This window comes from Arachis hypogaea, chromosome 10, assembly GCF_003086295.3.
Source record: "Arachis hypogaea cultivar Tifrunner chromosome 10, arahy.Tifrunner.gnm2.J5K5, whole genome shotgun sequence".
Lineage (NCBI taxonomy): Eukaryota > Viridiplantae > Streptophyta > Magnoliopsida > Fabales > Fabaceae > Arachis > Arachis hypogaea.
The window spans coordinates 92972603-92994262 of NC_092045.1; the positions used below are offsets into that span (position 1 = coordinate 92972603).

General features: G+C 37.6%; 2 protein-coding genes and 1 non-coding gene across 9 annotated transcripts; 1 reads left to right on the plus strand and 2 right to left on the minus strand.

Moving 5' to 3' along the window:
• Positions 1–923: 923 nt before the first annotated feature.
• On the minus strand, positions 924–1031 carry LOC112719015 (small nucleolar RNA R71). Its single transcript, XR_003161339.1, has one exon. It is a non-coding gene; the product is annotated as a small nucleolar RNA R71 (small nucleolar RNA).
• Positions 1032–7073: 6042 nt separating this feature from the next.
• On the plus strand, positions 7074–8077 carry LOC112717732 (protein FAR1-RELATED SEQUENCE 5-like). Its single transcript, XM_025769685.1, has 2 exons — positions 7074–7588; positions 7684–8077. Exons 1-2 carry the CDS (start codon positions 7074–7076, stop codon positions 8075–8077), a joined length of 909 nt encoding a protein of 302 aa, XP_025625470.1.
• A 2612-nt stretch (positions 8078–10689) lies between these two features.
• Positions 10690–21124, minus strand: LOC112715948 (uncharacterized). 7 transcript variants are annotated; one of them, XM_072205109.1, is made up of 18 exons: positions 20809–21124; positions 20469–20672; positions 19111–19181; positions 17876–18212; positions 15617–15703; positions 15264–15531; positions 14810–15162; positions 14608–14727; positions 14330–14497; positions 13607–13774; positions 12984–13312; positions 12459–12854; positions 12289–12374; positions 12085–12216; positions 11628–11762; positions 11433–11536; positions 11276–11323; positions 10690–11173 (listed from the first exon to the last, which is right to left on the minus strand). In XM_072205109.1, exons 7-12 carry the CDS (start codon positions 15050–15052, stop codon positions 12485–12487), a joined length of 1398 nt encoding a protein of 465 aa, XP_072061210.1. In that variant the 5' UTR covers positions 15053–15162; positions 15264–15531; positions 15617–15703; positions 17876–18212; positions 19111–19181; positions 20469–20672; positions 20809–21124; the 3' UTR covers positions 10690–11173; positions 11276–11323; positions 11433–11536; positions 11628–11762; positions 12085–12216; positions 12289–12374; positions 12459–12484. The 7 variants fall into 7 exon arrangements, with proteins under 7 accessions (XP_072061210.1, XP_072061209.1, XP_025623577.1 ...); XM_072205108.1 differs by having other exon boundaries at positions 11276–11536; positions 19311–20672; positions 20809–21123; XM_025767792.2 differs by lacking the exon at positions 20469–20672 and having other exon boundaries at positions 20809–21120.
• Positions 21125–21660: the final 536 nt, after the last annotated feature.

Here is a 21660-nt window from a genome sequence, read left to right on the forward strand (position 1 = left end):
AAATTGTTTTCAAATCATATCTTCTTAACCACATCTTTTTCAAAATAAGCTTTCAATCAAATCTTTTTGATTTCTAATTTCAAAATCTTTTTCAAAAATCACTTGATTTCTTTTCCATTTTCATTTTCGAAAATTAAGTGATGTTTTTCAAAAATGTTTTCAAATTTCCCACTTAATTTTCGAAAATCACTTCCCTCCTTCTCACATCCTTCAATTTATGGACTAACACTATCCCTTAAGGCAAAATTCGAACTCTATCTTCTTTGTTAAGTTCGAATTTTCCACTTCTGTCTTCTACTCTTCTTTTCCTCTGACACCTAAAGGAATCTCTATACTGTGACATAGAGGATTCCATATTTTCTTGTTTCCTTCTCTATCTTATGAGCAGGAGCAAGGACAAAGGCATTCTTGTTGAGGCTGATCCTGAACCTGAAAGGACCTTGAAGAGAAAGCTAAGAGAAGCCAAAGCACAACTCTCTTTAGAGCACCTGACCGAATTCTTCAAGGAAGAAGAACACATGGCAGCCGAAAACAACAACAATACCAACAATGCAAGGAAGGTGCTGGGTGACTTTACTGCACCTACTCCCGACTTCTATGGGAGAAGCATCTCTATCCCTGCCATTGGAGCAAACAACTTTGAGCTTAAGCCTCAATTAGTTTCTCTAATGCAACAGAATTGCAAGTTCCATGGACTTCCAATGGAAGATCCTCATCAGTTTTTAGCTGAGTTCTTGCAAATCTGTGACACAGTCAAGACTAATGGGGTTGACCCTGAGGTCTACAGACTGATGCTATTCCCTTTTGCTGTAAGAGACAGAGCTAGGACATGGTTGGACTCTCAACCTAAAGAAAGCCTGGACTCTTGGGAAAAGCTAGTCAATGCCTTCTTGGCAAAGTTCTTTCCACCTCAAAAATTGAGTAAGCTTAGAGTGGAAGTCCAAACCTTCAGACAGAAGGAAGGAGAATCCCTCTATGAAGCTTGGGAAAGATACAAACAATTGATCAGAAAGTGTCCCACTGATATGCTTTCTGAATGGAGCATCATAGGTATTTTCTATGATGGTCTCTCTGAACTGTCCAAGATGTCTTTGGATAGCTCTTCTGGAGGATCTCTTCATTTGAAGAAGACGCCTACTGAAGCTCAAGAACTGATTGAAATGGTTGCAAATAACCAATTCATGTACACTTCTGAAAGGAATCCTGTGAACAATGGGACTAGTCAGAAGAAAGGAGTTCTTGAGATTGACACTCTGAATGCCATATTGGCTCAGAATAAAATATTGACTCAACAAGTCAATATGATTTCTCAAAGTCTGTCTGGGATGCAAAATGCACCAAGCAGTACTAAGGAAGCTTCATCTGAGGAAGAAGCTTATGATCCTGAGAACCCTTCAATAGAAGAGGTGAATTACATGGGAGAACCCTATGGAAACACCTACAATCCTTCATGGAGAAATCATCCAAATCTTTCATGGAAGGATCAACAGAGACCTCAACAAGGTTTCAACAATAATAATGGTGGAAGAAACAGGTTTAGCAATAGCAAGCCTTTTCCATCATCTTCTCAGCAACAGACAGAGAGTTCTAAGCAGAATACCTCTGACTTAGCAACTATGGTCTCTGATCTGATCAAAACCACTCAAAGTTTCATGACTGAAACTAGGTCCTCCATCAGAAATCTGGAAGGACAAGTGGGTTAGCTGAGCAAGAAAATTACTGAACTCCCTCCAAGTACTCTTCCAAGCAATACAGAAGAAAATCCAAAAGGAGAGTGCAAGGCCATCAACATGGCCGAATTCTGGGAGGAAGAAGAGGCAGTGAACGCCACTGAGGAAGACCTCACTGGATGTCCACTGACCCCCAATGAGTTCCCCAATGAGGAACCTTGGGAATCTGAGGCTCAAGATGAGCCCATAGAGATTCCATTGGACTTACTTCTGCCATTCATGAGCTCTGACGAGTATTCTTCTTCTGAAGAGGATGAGTATGTCACTGAAGAGCAAGTTGCTAAATACCTTGGAGCAATCATGAAGCTAAATGACAAGTTATTTGGAAATGAGACTTGGGAGGATGAACCCCCTTTGCTCACCAAAGAACTGGATAACTTGTCTAGGCAGCAATTGCCTCAAAAGAGGCAGGACCCTGGGAAGTTTTCTATACCTTGTACCATAGGCACCATGACCTTCAAGAAGGCCTTGTGTGACTTAGGGTCAAGTGTGAACCTCATGCCCCTCTCTGTAATAGAGAAATTAGGGATCTTTGAGGTGCAAGCTGCAAAAATCTCACTAGAGATGGCAGACAACTCAAGAAAACAAGCCTATGGACTTGTAGAGGATGTTCTGGTTAAAGTTGAAGACCATTACATTCCTACTGATTTCATAGTCCTAGAGACTGGGAAATGCATGGATGAATCCATCATCCTTGGCAGACCCTTCCTAGCCACAGCAAAGGCTGTGATTGATGTTGATAGAGGTGAGTTGATCATTCAAGTGAGTGAAGAATCCTTGGTGTTTAAAGCCCAAGGATATCCCTCTGTCATCATGGAGAGGAAGCATGAAGAGCTTCTCTCAAAACAGAGCCAAACTGAGCCCCCACAGTCAAACTCTAAGTTTGGTGTTGGGAGGCCACAACCAAACTCTAAGTTTGGTGTTGAACCCCCACATTCAAACTCTAAGTTTGGTGTTGGGAGGTTCCAACACGGTTCTGAGCATTTCTGAGGCTCCATGAGAGTCCTCTGTCAAGCTAGTGACACTAAAGAAGCGCTTGTTGGGAGGCAACCCAATGTTTTATAATTAATTATTTTCTTTTGTTATTTTATCTTTTTTGTAGGTTGATGATCATAAGAAGTCACAAAAACAATGAAAAAAGCAAAAACAGAATGAAAAACAGGAAGAAAAACAGCACACCCTGGAGGAAGATGCTGCTGGCGTTCAAACGCCAGTCAGCCTAGCAGTTGGGCGTTTAACGCCCAGTCTGGCACCCATCTGGGCGTTTAACGCCAGAAAGGGGCACCAGACTGGCGTTAAACGCCAGTAAAGGGCAAGAACCTGGCGTTAAACGCCAGGAATGGGCACCAGCCCGGCGTTTAACGCCAGAAATGGCTCAAAACGTGGATTTTGATGCCATTTGGTGCAGGGATGCCTTTTCCTTGACACTACAGGATCTGTGGACCCCACAGGACCCTACCATCACTCTCTCTCTTCTTCCCCCATTCACCAATCACCTCAACACCTCTTCCCCAAAAACCCTTCACCTATCAAATCCCATCTATCTCTTCACCACTCACATCCATCCTTCATAAATCCCCACCAACCTCACCCTTCAAATTCAAACCACTTTCCCTCCCAAACCCACCCATAATGGCCGAACCATTCACCCCCCTCTCTCCTATATATACCCCTCTTTGGCCGAATACACAACCATCTCCCTCTTCCTCATTTCTTCTTCTTCTACTCTTTTCTTTCTTCTTTTGCTTGAGGACGAGCAAACATTTTAAGTTTGGTGTGGTAAAAGCGTTGCTTTTTCGTTTTTCCATAACCATTATGGCATCCAAGGCCGGAGAAACCTCTAGAAAGAGGAAAGGGAAGGCAAAGGCTTCTACCTCCGAGTCATGGGAGATGGATAGATTCCTCTCAAGGATGCATCAAGTCCACTTCTATGAAGTTGTGGCCTTGAAGAAGGTGATCCCCGAGGTCCCTTTTTCACTCAAAAAGGGTGAATATCCGGAGATCCGACATGAGATCCGAAGAAGAGGTTGGGAAGTTCTTACCAACCCCATTCAACAAGTCGGAATCTTGATGGTTCAAGAGTTCTATGCCAATGCATGGATCACCAAGAACCATGACCAAAGTGTGAACCCGAATCCAAAGAATTATCTCACTATGGTTCGGGGAAATACTTGGATTTTAGTCCGGAGAGTGTGAGGGTAGCGTTCAACTTGCCTATGATGCAAGGAGATGAACATCCTTACACTAGAAGGGTCAACTTTGATCAAAGGTTGGACCAAGTCCTCACAGTCATATGTGAAGAGGGCGCACAATGGAAGCAAGATTCAAGGGGAAAGCCGGTCCAATTGAGAAGGCATGACCTCAAGCCCGTGGCTAGAGGATGGTTAGAGTTCATACAACGCTCAATCATTCCCACTAGCAACCGGTCCGAAGTTACCATAGATCGGGCTATCATGATCCATAGCATCATGATTGGAGAAGAAATAGAGGTTCATGAGGTCATAGCTCAAGAACTCTATAAGGTGGCGGACAAGACCTCCACCTTGGCAAGGTTAGCCTTTCCTCATCTCATTTGTCACCTCTGTTATTCAGTTGGAGTTGACATAGAGGGAGACATCCCCATTGATGAGGACAAGCCCATCACCAAGAAAAGGATGGAGTACACAAGAGATCCCACTCATCATGAGATCCCTGAGATTCCTCAAGGGATGAATTTTCCTCCACAAAACTATTGGGAGCAACTAAACACCTCCCTAGGAGAGTTAAGTTCCAACATGGGACAACTAAGGGTGGAGCATCAAGAACACTCCATCATCCTTCATGAGATTAGAGAAGATCAAAGAATCATGAGGGAGGAGCAACAAAGACAAGGAAGAGACATTGAGGAGCTCAAGCACTCCATAGGATCTTCAAGAGCAAGGAAGAGCCGCCATCACTAAGGTGGACCCGTTCCTTGATTTCCTTGTTATTTATTCTTCTGTTTTTCGAATTTTATGCTTATGTTTATCCATGTTTGTGTCTTGTGATCATTAGTGTCTTAGTGTCTATGCCTTAAAGTTATGAATGTCCTATGAATCCATCACCTTTCTTGAATAAAAATGTGCTTAATTGAAAAAGAAAAAGAAGTGCATGAATTTTGAATTTTATAACAGTTTAATTATTTTGATGTGGTGGCAATAATTTTGTTCTCTGAATGTATGCTTAAACAGTGCATGTGTATCTTGAATTTGTGGTTCATGAATATTGGCTCTTGAAAGAATGATGAAAAAGGAGACATGTTACTGAGGATCTGAAAAATCATAAAAATGATTCTTGAAGCAAGAAAAAGCTATTCAAAAAAAAAGGGAGAAAAATCGAAAAAAAAAAGAGAAAAAAAAAGAGAAAGAAAACGAAAAGAAATAGAGAAATAAGAGTTGTGATCCAAGGCAAATAAGAGTGTGCTTAAGAACCCTGGACACCTCTAATTGGGGACTTTAGCAAAGCTGAGTCACAATCTGAAAAGGTTCACCCAATTATGTGTCTGTGGCATGTATGTATCCGGTGGTAATACTGGAAGACAGAGTGCTTTGGGCCACAGCCAAGACTCAATAAGTAGATATGTTCAAGAATCATCATACTTTACTAAGAGAATCATTAACACTATCTGGATTCTGAGTTCCTAAAGAAGCCAATCATTCTGAATTTCAAAAGAGAGAGTGAGATGCCAAAACTGTTCAGAGGCAAAAAGTTAAAAGCCCCGCTCATCTAATTAATACTGATCTTCATAGATGTTTTTGGAATTCATTGCATATTCTCTTCTTTTTATCTTATTTGATTTTCAGTTGCTTGGGGACAAGCAACAATTTAAGTTTGGTGTTGTGATGAGCGGATAATTTGTATACTTTTTGGCATTGTTTTTAGTATGTTTTTGATATGATATAGTTAGTTTTTGGTATATTTTTATTAGTTTTTAGTTAAAATTCACTTTTCTGGACTTTACTATGAGTTTGTGTGTTTTTCTGTGATTTCAGGTATTTTCTGGCTGAAATTGAGGGACCTGAGCAAAAATCTGATTCTGAGACCAAAAAGGACTGCAGATGCTGTTGGATTCTGACCTCCCTGCACCCGGAAGTGGATTTTTATGTCATTTACTCATTTCTGTACACCTTAGGTTACTAGTTTTCTATAAGTAGGACCTGTGACTATTGTATTAGAGTCTTTGGATCTTTATATCTTTTGATCACTTTAGATCTTAGATCATTGGGGGGCTGGCCATTCGGCCATGCCTAGACCTTATGCTTATGTATTTTCAACGGTGGAGTTTCTACACACCATAGATTAAGGTGTGGAGCTCTGCTGTACCTCGAGTATTAATGCAATTACTATTGTTCTTCCATTCAATTCCGCTTGTTCTTTATCCAAGATATCACTTGTTCTTCAACTTGATGAAGGTGATGATTGACGCCCATCACCATTCTCACTCATGAACAAAGTGACTGACAACCACTCTTGTTCTACTAGCATTCGAGGCTCTAGTGAATATCTCTTGGATTCCTGATTGCACGATGCATGGTTGATCGCCTGACAAACGAGCCAGCCATTCCGTGAAGTCAGAATCTTCGTGGTATAGGCAAGAATTGATGGCAGCATTCAAGAGAATCCGGAAGGTCTAACCTTGTCTGTGGTATTCTGAGTAGGATTCAATGACTGAATGACTGTGACGTGCTTCAAACCTGTAACTTACTGGGCGTTAGTGACAGACGCAAAAGAATCACTGGATTCTATTCCAGTAGGGGAGGGAACCACACCGGTGATTGGCAGCACTGTGACAGAGTGTGTGCATTAGCTTTCACTGCGAGGATGGGAGGTAGCTGCTGACAACAGTGAGACCCTACACGAGCTTGCCATGGAAAGGAGTAAGAAGGATTGGATGAAGACTGTAGGAAAGCAGAGAGACGGAAGGGAAGGCATCTTCATGCGCTTATCTGAAGTTCCTACCAATGAATTACATAAGTACCTCTATCTCTATCTTTATTGTTATTTTCGTTCATCACCATATCCATTTGAGTTTGCCTGACTAAGATTTACAAGATGACCATAGCTTGCTTCAATACTAACAATCTCCGTGGGATCGACCCTTACTCGCGTAAGGTTTATTACTTGGACGACCCAGTGCACTTGCTGGTTAGTTGTGCGAAGTTGTGTAATGCCATGGTATTGAGCTACCAAGTTTTTGGGGTTCATGACCGGGGATTATGAGAGTTGTGAAAAAGTATAGTTCACAATTTCGCGCACCAGGCTCCCATTAATCAAGCTATACACTGTAATCGCGACGGGATCCGTGAGTCTCGTGTTAAAGCACCAATGTGGAAGAATACGATTTCAGCTGCTGGGTGCAAGGCAAGGATATATGTAAAGTTTGATAAAGCCGTGCAAGACTGGGTTTTGTACAAGGTTGACTTGACGCAGTCACACCCCTATTCACCGAGAAAGGCAGTGCACTACCATGAGTATAGGCAGCTGACCATGCATGCAAAGTGCGTGATCGAGGATAATGATGAGGCTGGGATTCGTCCAAATAAGACATTCCTTGCTTTGTCAAATGAGGCTGGTAGCCCCTCTAACTTGGGATTCTCAGAGAAGGATTTAAGAAACTATATAACAGCAAGGCTCCGCAATAGCAACGTGAATGCCGATGTCAGGGAGATGATGAGCTACTTCATGAGAATGAAGGACATCAATCCGAACTTCTTTTACGCGGTGAAGTTGGACGAGGAGTGTAAATTTAAGAGTGCAGTATGGGTTGATGCAAGGTGTAGGGCGTCGTATGAATACTATGGAGACGTCGTGTCAGTTGATAGCACGTACAGTACAAATAGGTACGTAGTAGTTAAGTTGGTGTTTTTTCCTACTCTTTATAAAACGTTATTCGATCGTGATTTGCATTTCTTACATCTGGTTTGTTTTTTGGTAGGCATGGATTACCGTTTGTGTCGTTCGTTGGGGTCAACCACCATGGTAAGTCGACCCTCCTCGGTTGTTCTTTGTTGGGGAATGAAGAAATCGGAAGTTATGAGTGGGTTTTTAGCCAATGGGTGAAGTGCATGGGAACTGCTCCAAAGAGTATCATAACTGATCAATGTCGATCCCTTTACCGTGCGATCAAAAATACTTTACCTGACACACGCCACCGGTGGTGTATCTGGCATATTATGAATAAGCTACCTTCCAAGCTTGGGGGTTACCGCCGGTACGGAGCTTTGTCCGGTGACCTAAACGACATTGTGTGGAACTCTCGGACGGAGGAGTCATTTGAAGATGACTGGACTGATTTTATAGATGAGTACAACTTACATAACAACACATGACTGTCAGGTTTGTTACTTTACGATTACCTTTCACGCTTTAATTGCAATTGGTCGGCATTTGAATGTTTAGTTTATCAGTAATTCTGGATGACAATTAGTTGGATGTTCATTATAGCAAACATTTACATGTTTAATATATCAGTGATTGTGGATGGTCATTTAACATGTGCAGTAATATGTTTCGTGTAAGCTTTCTATACTGAATTTGGGATTATTTATTTCTTGTAGATTTGTATGATGACCGACGCATGTGGGTCCCAATATATTTCAAGGGTGAATTTTGGGCATCAATGCGGAGTACGCAAAGGAGTGAGAGCATGCACGCATTCTACGGTTTATCCAATAAAACTAGCTTAGTTCAATTTGTTCATGAATATGACAATGTGCTTGGAGTCAAGGAGCAGAGGGAACTGGCGGATGATACTGCAGACTCGAGGGGGGTCATCCCTTGTGCAACGACCTCGCCTATGGAGAAACAGTTTCAACTAGAGTATACCACGAGCATTTTTAGGGATGTTCAGATTGAGTTTGTGAAGAAGGTTAACTGTAGAGTTTCTGCAATTGATAAACAGGGTCCATTGGTCTGCGTGAAGGTGGAAAAGGAGAAACTAGTCAACGATACTATTCTATGTGTTCCGTACGATGTTCACTTTGACCGTTCCACACAGGAGCTTCGTTGTGAGTGTAATCTCTTTGGGAGTTCAGGTGTGTTGTGCTGTCACTGCCTTGAAGTGTTCCATTCGTATAAAGTGTACAAAGTACCTTCTTGTTATGTTCTTCCTCGATGGAGCAAGAAGATAAAGCGCAAGCATACATATGTCAAAAGTAGCCATGATGTCAGTCGGTCGGATGAGAGTCATGTTGCATTCAGGGGACTGTGTGCACACTTCTACAATGTTGCCCAAGAGTTTGTAGGTGACGATGAAGAAACAGCATTGCTGCATGTTGCTTTGGAAGAAACAAGGGCCAAATTGGCTGCGCACCGTGCCAAAAAGAGGTCCGAGAGCGTGGCAGAAACTCAGACCAACATTGGATCACAGAGTTCGAACGATGTCAGTGTTGATGACATCCAAGGCCCATCGAAGGTCACCACAAAGGGCAGGCCAAAGAGTAAGAGGCTCGACTCTGCCCTTGAGAAGTCCATCAAGAATTCAAGACGGAGAAAACAAAAGAATTTACCCCCGGTATATCTTTGGCTTAATCTCAACTTTCATTGTTTATTTGGTATAGTACTATCATAGAACATAACTATTTGGACTTTTTCTTTTTTTTTTTGGCAGGTGGTTCGTCTGCACACACTTCAAGATACAAACCAGTGTGCTGTTTCTGGCCTGAATGGTCCCGAACAAGCAGGTGGTTTCCTGTCTTTGTTAAGCTCCTTTAACAAAAAGTAGGATTAGTTGGACGAGGTTGTGAGATTGTATATTTTTTCAACTCTGTATTTATAGGATTCATGTTAGTTTCAAGGTTCTAAAGCAGCTGTTGCAGAGGTCCATATGTTATTATTTGCAAGAACCCTTTTTACATTAGTTAGAACAAACCATTTTACTATTTTTATTTCGTGTAGACTTAATGCATAATGCGTATATTTGGTGGTTATTCCGTAATATACCAGATAGTTTAATAAAGTTGTACCTTAATTCTACATGCTTCCAGAAGACTATACTACTAATTTTTGGCTAACAATACTGCATTATTATTAACTTAAAAATTTATTTTTAATCAAAGTTTTTTCTTATAAACACTTAAAATTAACAAATATTCCAGAGGACTATACTACTAATTTTTGGCTAACAGTTGACCAATACATTAAATCTTTTAACAAATAAATAATTATATTTTATATCCATTCTATGAACAGTAACTACATACGTTGAAAAAAAAAACTGTTGAAAACCTAACAAAATTCAATTAGAATAAAATAAAATATTATTTAAATGACTAATATTTAGGAAAAAACAAAATTTCTTTAGATGAACTATATACTTTACTTGACAGCAGTAAATAATACGGAGCAAAAATATTTTACTAAAATAACAAATAAATAATAGTTATCTATAACAAATAAATAATAGTTATCAAACTAACTAAAATAATTTGTGTCTAATATTTAAATAATAATTTGTGTCTAAAATAATAGTTAACAAATAAAATATTATTTAAATGACTAATATTTAGGAAAAACAAAATTTCTTTAGATGAACTATATACTTTACTTGACAGCAGTAAATAATACGGAGCAAAAATATTTTACTAAAATAACAAATAAATAATAGTTATCAAACTAACTAAAATAATTTGTGTCTTAAGTGTCCAGTGCTTGATTTCATATATGATATACATGTTAAATATAATATAATTTTCTCATAAAATAGATTAAAAGTGGATGTTTATTTCCATAGGTAATCAGATGTTCATTTTTCATCTAAGCATGGATGGTTACCTGTTAGTACTTATCTATGTTGCACTTGGTTGTTATGTTTTGAATTTTATCTAGTTAAACTGGATGTTCAATATAGTAAGGTATCGGATGTTCAGTTTAGCTATATTGGTGGATGATTAGTTGTCACCTATTTCAACATCCACAATTATGCCAACTGTACCAAACAGTCTTGATAAATCCTGGATTCTAATATAGAAAAAGATAGATAATTTGTAGGTAACATAACCAATAAATCATTGTAATGTAGAAAAACAAAAGATGTCCTCGAATCAAGTCTTTCTAATTTGACAAAAACAAATCCCTAAGCATCTCAGTAGCAGGTAAACTCAGTATAATGTGGTAGTGCATTTCATTGCAACTAATCCTAAGTAAGGAAGAAGTAGTGCATTTCATTGCAACTAATCCTAAGTAAGCAACTTCTTCCTGCCTTTGCGCATTGCCCCCTTCGGTAATCCCTCCGCACGTTCAATCAATGACCGTGTGCTAGGTGCAGTGTATGGTGAACTAACGTTCTTCTTCTTGTTCCGTGGTGCATTGCGACGAACGGGTTTAACCGTTTCACTCAATAATGAAACAAGCTGATAAACCAATGCATTGTGTGGGCCACAAATTATGTCTAGCATCAACTCCATCCGGTATGAACTGAGTGAATCCTGTGCATAGGTTTATCAGGCAACGAAGTGTTAAGAATCGTTACCGTGTTTTTTTTGTACAGCACGAATAATTAGAATTATGAAAGTGTTTATTTAACAAACCTCGTCCCATTCGTAAAGTTCACAATCTTCTTTCCAACTTTCAATGAACTTAATAACACACATGCCACAGTCAAAGTTACAGGAAAACAATATTACTTTTTCAATTATTGAAAGAAATTTTAAGAAGCCTCAGATTTGGGTTATATTTTCATCTCACTTGTTCGGTTGCTTTGGAACCCTAGCGTAGGAACGAGCTGGGCCGTACGGAGTCCGAACGAATCCAGGTATAGCAATGCTTGTCATATCCTCACACAGCCTCCCCTGAAAACCAAGGAATGAACATAGTGGAACAACATCATATTGAATTAAATAACATAGCTATATTTTGAATAAAAGAAGTACAGTTTCTTACCACATATGCATCGAGTTTATCCCGTGTGTCATCTTCTGGTGCAGAATGTAAACTGTCGAGTATAACTATGCGCTTCGCATTCACCTCAAATGCATATACCCACCAATGGCCCCTCCAACAATAAGGAAATAACCACTACACCAAACAGTACAAATGAGAAAAGGAAATCCCCAGAAAAACTTATTCATATCCAAACAGCATTCAATAACCAAACATGCTCGAATTATTTGACAACCTCATTCCAACAGCATAGTATGCTAAAGTCAATCAACCCAATACATCGAAAAATTGGACACAGTGACCCCCCGTTCCAAATTTAAACATGTAAGTTTTAGATGAATTAGCAAACCCGGGTTAGGGATTGGAAATAAATCGTGGGAAATTAATAAACTAGCCGCATAAACCAATACCGGGTTCAATGAGGATACAAACAGTTCAAAGCAAAACAGCAACTCACCTAATTTCTCTTTGCTGCCACTGTCTTGTCAAAGAACCTATTATCCTCACCAAAGCTTGGACTAAGACCAGCATAAATTGGTGTCACACCGTCATTAAATGAAGCAAGGTTATCATCTCGTGTGACGAATTCCTGCAAATTCACACACATAGTAAGAATCCCGATGAAATATATTCGAAACTGTAACCAGAAAAATGTAGTTACCAATATTCCAGGACACACGCAATAGAAGTCTCGCTTGATCTAGATGAGTCAGTGTCGTTAAAAGAGTAGCACATCCATTGAATTACCTACACAATTTATTTAGCTAGTAAAAGCTGCACCCTAATATACAGATGGTGAATAAAAACTCATGATTAAGTTAATGTACTTACGCAGCTGTCGACCCAACTGCGGGGTTTCAAGGTCCAGAAGTCCTTCCTTTGTAATACATGTACTCCCGCCCTTCATACTTAGCTAAATTTTGATCTTTGTCCAAGGACGAGCTAACAATCCATGTTCTGATTTGTTCCTCCTTAGTCTCCCCCAATTTTATATTTTTCAGGGTTGGATGAATTGAATGTAATGGGGAAGGGGTAGGAGTCTTCTCAAACTGTGTTAAACCGAGTGAAAAGCTCGGTCTCCCTGGACTCGGTGTATGGTAGTTTGATTTGTTTGGCAGGAGCGTTTGCAAGGGCTGCATGATGATGGCATTTGTTTCGGGCCCCTGTTCAACACTATTGAGTACTTGCTCAAATTCAGGACACTGAACGATCGAGATGTCGAACTCCCTACAAACGAATGCGACATGTAGTTAGCTAAAATTACAAGTTATGCCTAGCTAGACAGGTAATCACATGGCATGGGTATGAATTATAAAGAAGAGAAGCATACAGCAATGTAATTTAGAAACCACTGACCGGTCAAAATCATAGTCACTGAGCTGGACAAGTGCTGTTGTAGGTGTGCGTGGAGATCCATTGTTTTGGTCAGTTTTTGCTTCCTGCGGACTATTATGATTGCCCTTGAAGACGGGATCTGCTTGTTTCACATCATGTGGCGGAGGCTGCCGTTGGAATAACCGTATCCTTCTAGCAAGCGGCACGTCATCATCATCATCAGAATCTGGCACTACCAATGGTGCAGCATTGCTTCCTGCTAAATTTTCTTTTTCAATTGCTTCTCTGCTGCCGCGTCTAGAAAGGCTTTTGCGGACAGGAACCTTTTTCCTCGTGCCTCTCTTGGATTCCTGTGGGGTAATCAATTGTATATCGTCACTTGCATATAAAATACTGAAACTCTTCATCATAGATATTGTCATTTGAATGCAGAAATAAACAAACACGATAATAACGCAGGTTATCCTGATAAACAACTACATGCAGATCACAGCATGTTGCACACCAGCCAATGAAGATTACGTAGGATGCATGAAAATATTAAGAAGGATGCATGAAGATATTAAACCAAAATTAATTAGAAATCATGAAGTGAACATCCAATTCAATTTATAACATGACCTATCATAAAGAAAGCATATCACCTTATCTGATTCCTTATATCTTGGGTGAGATGTAGTCTTGCATTGGATAGACGGAGATTGGTCAGTGTCCTTGCAAGGCATCTTACACCCTGCTTTCTCGTTAACTGCTTTAGTCGAATACTGTTTCTTATATTTTTTCTCTTTCATTTGATTGTTGACTAGACCACCCTGTGTGTTCAACATGAGACAACAAACAGATGGAAAAAATAATTTTAACTTTAACGCGCTAAGGAAACTGAACAAACATATATTCGTTCATCAAAATTAACCATCTCAAGTAATAATATAGTGAACATCAATAACCCTATTACAGTGAACATCCTCAATTACAGTCAACCAAATAGGCAGCCCCATAAAGCAAATGTTTCATACATAAGAAACCATCCAAATAAAGAAATCATAAGTTATCTATCAAGTTCAGATTATAACCTAATTAAGGTATTCTAAATTAACAAAATCAACTCAATTTAACGCTTATTAAAAATAAGACACAGCAACTGTATTCAAACAAGCTTTCAACATAAGAGCATGTAATCATCATTCACGGGCATTGAATTCAGCTCTGCCAAGCGTTCATTTATAACCACCATGTATCAAAACAGACTATGCAGCCACATAAGGATTTTGTAATAGCAGATTCTATGATAAGGATCAAGCATCCTACCACACAGGTAAAGAACCAATTAAATGAGCTCACGAGCTATCAAAAAAAAAGCAAATCACCTTTTTCGCCTTCTTGTAGCTTGGATGAGGTGAAGTCTTCCCTTGGGTTGATGGTGATTGGTCAGTGTCAGTCCGTGTCCTTTTACACCGTCCTCTCTCGTTAACTGATTCACTCGAACTATGCTTGTTCTTTTTTCTCCGGTTCCTTGCATTGTTGATTATGCAGCCCTGTGTGTTCAACATTGTGCAATATAGACATGAAAAAAAAATCAAGGTGAACAGCCATTTGCATTATTGATCAACTGGATTATCAAAAAATACATTAATAGAATTTGAACCTGTGAGATAACATAGTCGGCCTTCATATCAAGTTCATTCGTGGTCCATTCAACAATCCAAGGCTCGGGTACTCTACATGCATGCAATGGACCATGCTTTAATCGGTGGAAGTACAAAACCTATAAAGAAATATCTTACATGTTAGGAAATAAACCTAAAGCCGTAGATATGTTTTAAATCTAAATAATTTATTGCCATTACCAACAACACAAACATGCACCCCCCACATGTTTCCCGGTTCTCGTCTTGGAATTTTCTTATTGCTTCTCGCAGCCAATGTAATATGTGATATGGCCAATGAAACCTCCTAGGGTTCGAGACATCCAATATTGGAGGGAGGTGCCACGGAGAAATAGTCTGTTGGCTTGTGGGATTCAGAAACATCTTCAAAACAACCATGATGAAGTACCTTCTAAATGTCATCCTCTGTTGCTCAGTCTCCATTGGACAAGCAAATACAAAGTCCCGCAGTTGGGTTGTGGTTTTCTTCTGAAATTGTCTCTTAATTGCCAAATGTGCTTCATCTGTTTTCTACAGCTCGGGAATTGGCTCTCCTGTGCGAAACAAAATATTTTACCAGTATCACTGCATGTCAACATTGGAATAAGCTTTACCACACAGCAAAAGCTTTACACTTTACATAATTTACACTAACCTCTAGAAGGTATGCCGAATACATTGCCGATAAGTTCTGCAGTAATGTGAATGTCACCGGCGTCTACCCTGAGAGTATCTGTCTCCACGTCATAGGCCCTTGCTAATTGGAGCATGATGCTCTGCTTCACATGCCATTGTGGAACCCGGCGCAGGAAATCAAATCCAATGGCCTCAATCTCAGCTAACTTACCTTGCTCATTATGTCGTTCCAAGTGGGTAAATAAGTTGTTAATGTAGTAAGGTGAGCAACGCGTCTCCACTAGTTTCTGTTGAGCAAAACAAATATGGATCAGCAGAAGGTGGTAATAAAAACCTATATATGTTCATTTAATCTAGTAATCAACGGGATACCTTTTTACCCATCTGGTTTTGTCTTCGGCCGGTTTAGAGATAGGTTTGTCTTTTGCTTGGTCAGCTGTAGTTGCTGTTTTCAACTTGCTGCATTATTGCGATCACTAATTACTTACAGGAAAAGTATTAAAACAAAATCCCCTCACTTCTAACACTCGACTCTCATTCTACCCTCAATTCGAGCAACAATCCAAGATGGTTTCAAAATCAATTCCATGGGCAGTTAATAATAAAAAAAATGGTTAATACTATATAAGAAATACATATATAATTTTTCGTATTGCAGAAAAGAAAACAATTCTGTTTACAATGCAAGCAATGTAATTTAATATGCCAGCATCTAGCAGTGCTATGTCGTGCTGAATTCACACTGTGGAAAAAATTATACCAAAATGGCCATGTAAGATCACACACGGAGTGTTCATCCAAAGTAAGTAACAAGGTCAGCCACATTAATTTTATCCAATAACCAGGACCAATGAATATGAAAAAAAATAAATAAACAAATAAATAAATAAATAAGATCAACAGCATACAAAATGATCATAGGAATAAGATTAGGTAATATGAAGGAGCAAGTATACACTACACATATACACCACACAATTCTCAAGAGTCAATCACATGATCAAATAATGACTCTCATAAAGTGGTAGTTCTGGTATATAGTGCTTGATCAGACCCCATTTAACCACAATTATCCTCGTCACATAGCACTCACAATTCACAAAACCTTAATAAAAGAAAAGCAAAAACTACAAAACACTAATGAATGATTCTCTATTGCTGGATTCTCTAGATACAAGACTAGTATATGCCACACAATTTTTTGGTTGATTTAGAAACTAGAGAGAAAATGATAAAGTTCAGCGAGATAAAGAACAAAGAGGGCACAATACTCAAAGTGGGTTACAACTAACAAATTGGCAACCAATTCTGGGAAACCTGGAGTAGAAGCTAAAACATAACAATTACAAAACTGCTCTTTGTAACAATAATAATCAATCAATGTGAAAGACAATAGCACTCACTAATCTGCAAGCGAACACAAAATTAAAAATTAGGGAAACACTCCCGATTAAATCAATTAAAACAAAACTATCTAATATATGAAGACCACTACCATCTAATAAGTAGAAACAATTTCTATTATTCATCACAAATGTTTTTCATGCAAAATGCAATTAGATCGACTCACAATTTCTAGCCTTTAATTTTTTATTATACGTGCTTTATTCTTATTGCATTTTCCCAATACTAATACTACTTTTATCAAAGCCACTCTCCAGTACAATTTCACATTTTGAAATTTTAAATTAGCATTCATTGGTATTGTTGTCAAAGTTGATAAAATTGGAATAAACCATTACAGTAATCTCCACTCATTCATATATAAAAATAACTTTAATCATGATCAAAAGATGCTTTTGAAATTCTAGGTAGCTAAACCATAAGCCATGGCAGTCCAAGGTAGAAAACATAAAAGTCAGCTATCATTTTAATTTCAAAATCCACAATGATGATGACAGCCTAATCTGTTGGCTTCACATGAGAGAAATAAAACCAATAACAGTAGAGTAGTCTACTTATTGCTAGTGACATCTTTATCACTCGTTTTTGGTTATCATCCATCTGATTAGACTGTTTGCATGTTTAATTAGGAAATTTCAGCTGGAGTACCTATATAAATATAAATTTGTTTGCTTTGTTAGCACATTGACATCAAAATAGATTCCTTATTTTCTATTCATAGTTATTAGTCAGGTCTATGTTGTGGTCATTACTTTTCTTTTTTCTATATCAAAATAGAAGGTAACAAGAAGTTCTTATCCTACAGGTAAGGTGGGATGATGTTGAAGCAGGTAGGCATAAAAGGGTTTCTATTAAAAGGGTTTCTTATCCCTCAATATTTGCAAAACTAACCATCCAAATTCCTATTAAAGTAACCATCCAACAAATATTAACCAATATTCAACGATGGTCAGCCACTATACGTCACGTTACATGCACATGGTCCACACGGAAAAAGACAAAAAATATTCAAAATTAACTCATATATAAACACGATCCTAAACTTTTCCAACCTTTCCTGCGCTAAAATAAAATCATGAAGAACTTCAACAACATAGACTAACTACAAAAATGGCTCCTACTGCTATTCCACCATGGCTAATCACGTATTTCATCAACAAAATCTATCCCTAATCAAACATGCAACCACAATTACTAATCAGAAACTGAACAACCTCACCCACTTACCTTGGATGGTTAGGATTCTTCCGGTCAAGATGTTCGATCGCTTTCCGGTGACACGTTCAGTAGCAGGCGGGTATTTCTTGAAGGTCGGTTGCTTCTTTGCTCAGAGACTATGGGGCCCGGTGGTGGAATACTCGGAAGATGTTTAGTTCGGCGGTGAGATCTCTCACGCCGCTGTTCTGATCGACGGCTTCACGCCCGGCAGCTGGGTTGCAGCGAATGCCGGTTGTTCAGCGACGGCGCCGTGCTGGTTGGGAAAGGAACAGGTCGCTTGGGCTCGCCTGTGACCTTCCTTGCTTGCAGGTTGCGGGGCTCAGTGTTCTAACGCTCTCACGGGTCTCTGCAAGGATTTAGGAGGGTTTGAATATTGGGAGGAGAAACGGCGAACGGGTATTTGGGAAAACAACCAGCGAAACAAAAGGGATTGGGGATTTGGGGAAACAATCAGCGAAACAAAAGGGATTTGGAGATTTGGGGAAAAATTGTAAATAGTAAAAATATGGTAGTGTGTTAAAGTAAACAACCATAATAGGATTAGGATTAATTTTCTGGTTTAATTTTAATTTGGGCCTAATAAAGAGCCCATTGTAGCTATTGTATACATATCTCATTGTTTCCCTAGCGGGATCCTTTTCTAATACATTGCACTGAATTTTATTTCTAAAAAAATTAAATGCAGTTATAGTAATAAATAGAAGACCACTACAAATACTGATAACTCCTTTTAAAATAAGAAGGTAAAGTATAATTTGAAATCTAAGTAAAGTAACAAACTAAACAACTTAATATCAGATGTTAATTTTCAAATTTGTTAAGAAATACCGATCAGAAAAAACTTCAAGTATGAGGACTTTGATCATTGTTCCATATGATTCAATCTTAACCTCTTTACAAACTCCAGTAATGATTTCAATAAAATCTATACACCACAATAAAAAGTGTTTTAGTTACTCTAAATAATTCTATAACAATCAATGATTTTGTATTAACTAATTATATATATATATAAGGTAGTACACTAGAGAAGAATTATTTACCTATCAGAAAATCATCATTTGTTTTCTTATACAAGATTTCATGTATTGAAGAGAAATTTAGTCCTGAATTACTTATATTAAACAACATAGTAGAAGAAACAGAAGTTTTGAACTGGAATATGAGTCAAAATCAATGCTTTGTCAGTCTTTTTACTCCAGTATCTGGTATCACTGTGAAATTTGAAATGATATAAATATTACCTTCAGAGAGATCGGCAGCAAAATATGGTATTAAATGATCTTTAATAGTTGCTTGAATTTTGCTAAGCTACCTAACAACAACAAAAAATTGCCTTACAATCAAATCTATCGGGTATGCCATTCTTATTTACATTTAACAAAGCAGGATTAAAAGATTGCAAACATTAATAGAAAAATAAATGTCTTATGAATAAAATCACCTTATCATCCATTAACACCATATATAGCAACTTTTGAATACCCTCTGTCTCAGGATCAAAATCATACCATAAATTGATGACCTTAACTCTCAACTTTCAAGACTCTTTTCATGGTGTAACTTTATCACTATATCAACCATGGAACTCATATTCTAATGTGTTGTACAAAGACAATAGAGGAAACAAAAAATGAAAGAGATGCCAAAAAAAATTTAATGAGAGTAACTAAACTTTTATAGAGAAAGAAAAAATAATCATAGAAGCATATTAAGGGATGACAAGTAACAATTCTACCATCTGTAAGAACTTATATATCATGCATTGAGAAGAAAGTGTAAGGCATTATAAGATATGAGACGTCATGTTGAGAAAATGACATAAACCAAGGAAGAACTTGTCTTGCACGTTTCACACATACCACCTTTTTGTCACTTATGCTATGATTAGAATTAGCGAAGCTATGATAGTTACTAAACTTCATTGAAAAAATACAACACCAATATAGAGAGAAAATTTACACACGAAAGGAACGTAAACAACACATATCTAAAAACTGTTATGATTGCAATCTCCACTTTGACTAACTCTTTTTATTGATACACCTAGTTTGAAATGAATAGTAATTGATGACCTCTGAATTGACAGGTGATTATTTACATTAAAAGATTATTCTTCATACCTACCTAGACTGAAATGTACCTCTTTAGTAATTACTATCACTTTTGATATTTTAAAAAATCTCTTACTATAATAGATGAAGAATTTACCAATAGATGGCATTTCATTAATTATTTAAATAAATTGACAACACACAAAAACTTTGAAATAATAAATTTGAAATATGATGGATTTTTTTCTTACTCAAGTAAGAGATACATTGACCCCAACGATTCAAACTGACAAAAGAGATTTCATCAATTTGGGAAAAATATTGAATAACTCACATACATTTTTTTTATTTTGTACTCATCTTTTTCTAATTTAAAACAATTTTGTTATATATAAAATCCTAGTGATAGAATAAATTAATGCGCATAAGTTATAAAATAAATAAAAATAAAACAATCAAAATAACCCAATAATCAGCTATGAAAATAAGACAATTAAAATTTATAACTTAGTTAACTGTAGTATCAGATTTAGAGGAGTTCACGTCACCTTTGTAGCTATCTATGTTCAAAAGATGGAAATGCAAATACTAATCAAAGAGAGAAATTGACCACAACTCCACAATCACATCCTTCCCCTGAAATTTAGTCTAAATTTCAATTACTCCAAAATCTAAAGTGACACGTTGAAGCCGTAAATGTACTAGTTTTTTCAATTCCATAGAACCGGGCAACCATCAATGAACAAAAATTGCTGCAAAAGGAAGATGTGGTGCGATTATGTACATTACATATTACATAAATGAAATTTTTGTTGGGATAGAGAAGAAGGGAGAAACATAAATTTAAAGGCAAGGGTCCAAAGAATGATAAGGAATGAAATTGAAAACCTTCAGATTCTTGCTGCAAACAAGACAACTGCGGGATTATAACGTAGCAACGGCGACATGAGCCATTGACCACAAGCAAAGATGAGGCAACTACCATCGTGAGCGATGTTGGCAACTGTGGAACTGGATGATGTAGAGAAGTGAAAATCTAGGGTGAGGTTAGTCCGGCAGTGACATGAGGGTTCTATGAAATACGGCAGCAACAACAGCTTCCGGTCCACGGAAAGTAGTTCGGCAATGGAGAAGGTGGGGTGGATGGCTGCTCTCTTTTCTCTGATGTAGAGGTGAGAGTGGGTTTAAGGTTTGAGGGTTAGTGGGTTATTGATTTGAAGGAATTTGTTTTTTTAATTATTTATTAATTATTAATATTAATTATTATATATATTAATATTGGTAAGAATTTTTTTATTTAATGTTAAAAAAAGTGCAATGATATTAGGAAATTAATAGTAAAATATAAAAATGATTGTTAAGAAAAACTTTGGTAAAATTAGAATTTTATAAAAAAAAATACAATTTAGTAAATAGAAGAATAATTTGTTAAAACGTACTTGAAGAAACTAAATCTTATAAAATAGGTTAACATTTAAATTTATCTTTATATTTAATACAATAAAGCAGTATCATTACAAAAAATAACCACCACATAAAATAACATTAATAGAAAAATAAAACAAAAAAAATTATAAAATCTTATCAAAATACTTCTTTAAATTTGACATTCTGAGTTAAAGTAGAATCATCATTTTTCTCGCCAGATACCAAAATTCTTAAACCATCTTTGCTCTTCACTCGAGAAATAGTGACATAGAGTTTACCATAAGAAAATACCGGTCGACGCAAGAACAGTCC

Bases quoted from the DNA above. Each gene is read 5' to 3' on its own strand.
- LOC112717732 (XM_025769685.1), top strand. From the start codon at position 7,074: ATGTGGAAGAATACGATTTCAGCTGCTGGGTGCAAGGCAAGGATATAT. The intron at 7,589-7,683 runs GTACGTAGTAGT...GTTTTTTGGTAG, and splicing joins AGCACGTACAGTACAAATAG to GCATGGATTACCGTTTGTGT.
- LOC112715948 (XM_072205109.1), bottom strand. From the start codon at position 15,052: ATGGAGACTGAGCAACAGAGGATGACATTTAGAAGGTACTTCATCATG. The intron at 14,728-14,809 runs GTAATGGCAATA...ATTTCTTTATAG, and splicing joins GGTGCATGTTTGTGTTGTTG to GTTTTGTACTTCCACCGATT. The intron at 13,313-13,606 runs GTGATATGCTTT...ATTACCCCACAG, and splicing joins GATATAAGGAATCAGATAAG to GAATCCAAGAGAGGCACGAG.